The following is a 3,097-nucleotide window of genomic DNA, read 5'->3' as shown; positions in this document are numbered from 1 at the left end:
GAATATAAGAGAGTACACAGCTGTCGGTTTATGGGCCATATTCTGAAACACTTCTGTGGCGCACCTCCATTACATTCAAAAGGCTCTAGTTGAAGCTACACAGATTATCGAAGGTGTTCTTTTATGGTTCTAGTGACAGATTAACAAGATAACTACATTATTAACAGGAGAAAACTCTTGGGAACCCGGCTAATCATCTCTGTACCCTTTGAAAATAGTGGCAGCGAGAGAGCAAAGCATTTCTGAATACTAGTGTTTGCCTCACGAGTCACAGCTAACCTGAGAGAGGGCCTGGGCGTGGTGTTGGCTGAACAGGGGCGCCACCAGCAGGGTCCTACTATCGGGACGCCACAGGGGCAGGGACGGCAGGGAGGCGACCACGCAAACCAGAGGATCTTCGGATATTGCGAGGTGGGAGGCAAAGATCCTCACTGTGTCCGCCCACGCCGCTGCCTCCCTCACATCTCCTACGGGAGAGAGAAACCGACGCTGCTGTAGGGTAGGTGAGATGGGTAAGTAAGGCGAATAGATGTAAACAGGGAGGTAGAAAAGGGCTGGAAAGTCAGGGAAGAAATGTGGAGAAGTGAAATGATATAAGAGAAGAGAATATTTGTTACTGCTTTGATATCAACACTTTTCGTCATAATTATGAATCGTTACAAATAGGCACCTTCATTCATCTATTCAATTTTTCAAGTTGCGTGGATCTTTGAACTTTAAGCCATCAGTAGGCTTAATGATTGTTGTGGCTGGAGTTTCAGAGCATAAGAACATAAAATAAGGGAAGTTGCAAAAACTCATCAGGGCTACACGTGGCAGTCCCTGAATGAAACGTGCCTATCTATTTCCACCTATCATCTTCATCGATAAATTCGTCTAATCTTTTCTTAGAGCTCCTTAATAAATCGGTGCTAACAACCTAATTACTGAGTCTATTCCATTTAATTATTCGACGCTGTTCTATGACGGCAGGACTGCTCGGGCGTCGCCTGTGTGTCGTGCACCGGACAGGCTGGGCGGTAGGGCTGGCGTGTGACCGGGGACAAGGACAGTTGTTGATGTTTACTCAGCGAATCTAATAACTGCCCCAACTGAGAGTGTAGGTCATTTATGTTACGCCGGCCAATTTGATAACATAAATCTCTCCGCATGTAAACAAACTAGATTCCATGTTCACAGTAGAAGTCCGCGGCGCTGCCCAGGGTGACAAAGCTAACTCATCTCCTGTCCATTGCCCTACATGGTAAATAACACACACACACACACACACACACACACACACACACACCGTCAGCCAGTAGCAACAGCGTCACGGTCTTTGTTTCCTCCTGTCTTGCCCACGCCCGCACCAGGTCCTCGCCAGCTGCCCGCCACCAGGCAGCCGCCGTCTGTGTCTCCTCCGCCATCGCCACGCCCCCACAGACTGCCAGCACCGCCATCCACACCGCGCCGACGGAGGACATTGTTTATTCCGGGGACAGGTAACCGCCGACCAGCAGCGAACAACTTCCAGTCTGGTGAGGCGTGCTGCGCCCCTCAATCTACGGTCATGCCTTGCCAGTGTTCATAAGATTGCCGAGTCTTTGCTGCACTTCTGCATCGTAAATTTCTTTTCTCTATTTGTGTCTTTAAGTAAATAATGCACAACTACGAAAGATTTTCTTGGATACGCATTCAGGCACTGCAAGAGCAGATAAATTTTGACTCATTACGTGCCACCACAACCATGTTCACCAACACAGCTCCAAGCTGCCTGCGTCCTGGGGGGTCCTTGCTGCACCGCTCCGCTCCGCACACTGCTCTCACTGCTGTTTATATCAGTCAGGTCATTCCTGCTCTCGTTTTCTGTTGACTCAGAAAGTTTGTACCTACGACACTTCCACTGAACAGTTATTTTTATTGCAAGTAATACTCTTTCCTCTGCTTGACCAGCCAGTCTCTGCAATCAGTTCTTCCTCACTTTGATTTCCTACTTTATCCCCTTGTTACTCCAATCATGCTTCTCAGGCACCTCTTTTCCATCATATTCAATCTCTTTCATCTTGCTCTCATTCTGTATTTCCACTCCATACAATTCTGTCCGCTTCACACTTCCATAGCGTATTCCCTGCATCATTTCAATCGATCTACATCTAAACTCTCTTCATTCCTCCCCACAACTTTCTTGATTTTTTTTATTTGCTCCAATCTGTTCCTTTATCCACAGTAACACGTGATCCTGAATACTAAAGACATTCCCCTTGCTGGTCGCCATTCAGAAATTCCTATGTTCATCCCTCTACTCCTCAAACACTACACGCATTGCATTACATTTGCACTCCTTCATCCTCACCTTCTTCCTTTCACACATTTTAAACTCTACCATCTGTCTCAGTCTCATCTGAATCATCCACCAGAACATTACATATTCACGTGAAACAGGAGGGTGAGATTCCACTTTATCGTGATCACTACCATCACACTACTTCCTAACACTCTCGCATCCATGTTGCCGATCAGAAAGATTAACAGTAGATTATGTTTGAGAATAGACTCAAAAACTTTAGGAAGGTAGGAAATCATATTTTATACTCTGAAGGACCGGATTGATCACAAATAGCATGAATTCATGTAGGCGAACTTCCAGTAAGAAGGAAAGATGTATGTGAATCTATTCTAGTCAGAAATGTTTGATAGGCAAGGAGGGAGCACAAAAACAGTAACAGAGGAACTTCATCAAGACCATAATTGTTCAAAGAATCAAGGCCAGAGCGGGCAAAGAAAATATCATTATAAATAATTTCTAAGGCACGCTAAAGGAGAGGGAATGTAAAGGAGGAAAGCCCAGAATCATGCATTGTTGTCAGAACAGGTCTGGAGAATAAGTGCAGCCTTGGAGACAGAGGTGATGGAAAAGATGCCATACAGATGAAATACGGCAAGAGATGAAGGGAGACTATGAGATCATTTTAGCTAAATGAAAGCCCAGGAGTACATCTGGCAAGATTTTAAATTTTTTATTGATGAAAGAAATTGTATAACAGATCTAGCATCATTTTAGACAAAAATATAAAGGATGTGAGTTTTAAGAGATACAAAGCTGAGGTATCATCTGTGA

The 3,097-nt window shown here is 44.9% G+C and overlaps 1 protein-coding gene across 2 annotated transcripts in view; it reads right to left on the bottom strand.

Annotated features, from left to right (window-relative positions):
• Positions 1-2,834, bottom strand: part of LOC135105212 (glutamate receptor ionotropic, kainate 4-like) — a 17,464-nt gene extending 14,630 nt beyond the window's left edge. The window contains exons 1-2 of one of the 2 annotated variants that reach the window (XM_064013328.1): positions 1,289-2,834; positions 280-467 (exon numbers count right to left, since the gene is read on the bottom strand). In XM_064013328.1, the coding sequence (XP_063869398.1) occupies positions 280-467; positions 1,289-1,463 (363 nt within the window). In that variant the 5' untranslated portion in view covers positions 1,464-2,834. The remainder of the gene's footprint in view (positions 1-279; positions 468-1,288) is intronic. The other variant, XM_064013327.1, reaches the window with a different exon arrangement.
• Between the last annotated feature and the right edge of the window lie 263 nt (positions 2,835-3,097).

The sequence above is a fragment of the Scylla paramamosain genome, chromosome 11, assembly GCF_035594125.1.
Source record: "Scylla paramamosain isolate STU-SP2022 chromosome 11, ASM3559412v1, whole genome shotgun sequence".
NCBI classification, from domain to species: Eukaryota; Metazoa; Arthropoda; class Malacostraca; order Decapoda; family Portunidae; genus Scylla; species Scylla paramamosain.
Note: the sequence above shows the minus strand (reverse complement) of the source record. Positions and strands in the feature narration are given on the sequence as shown.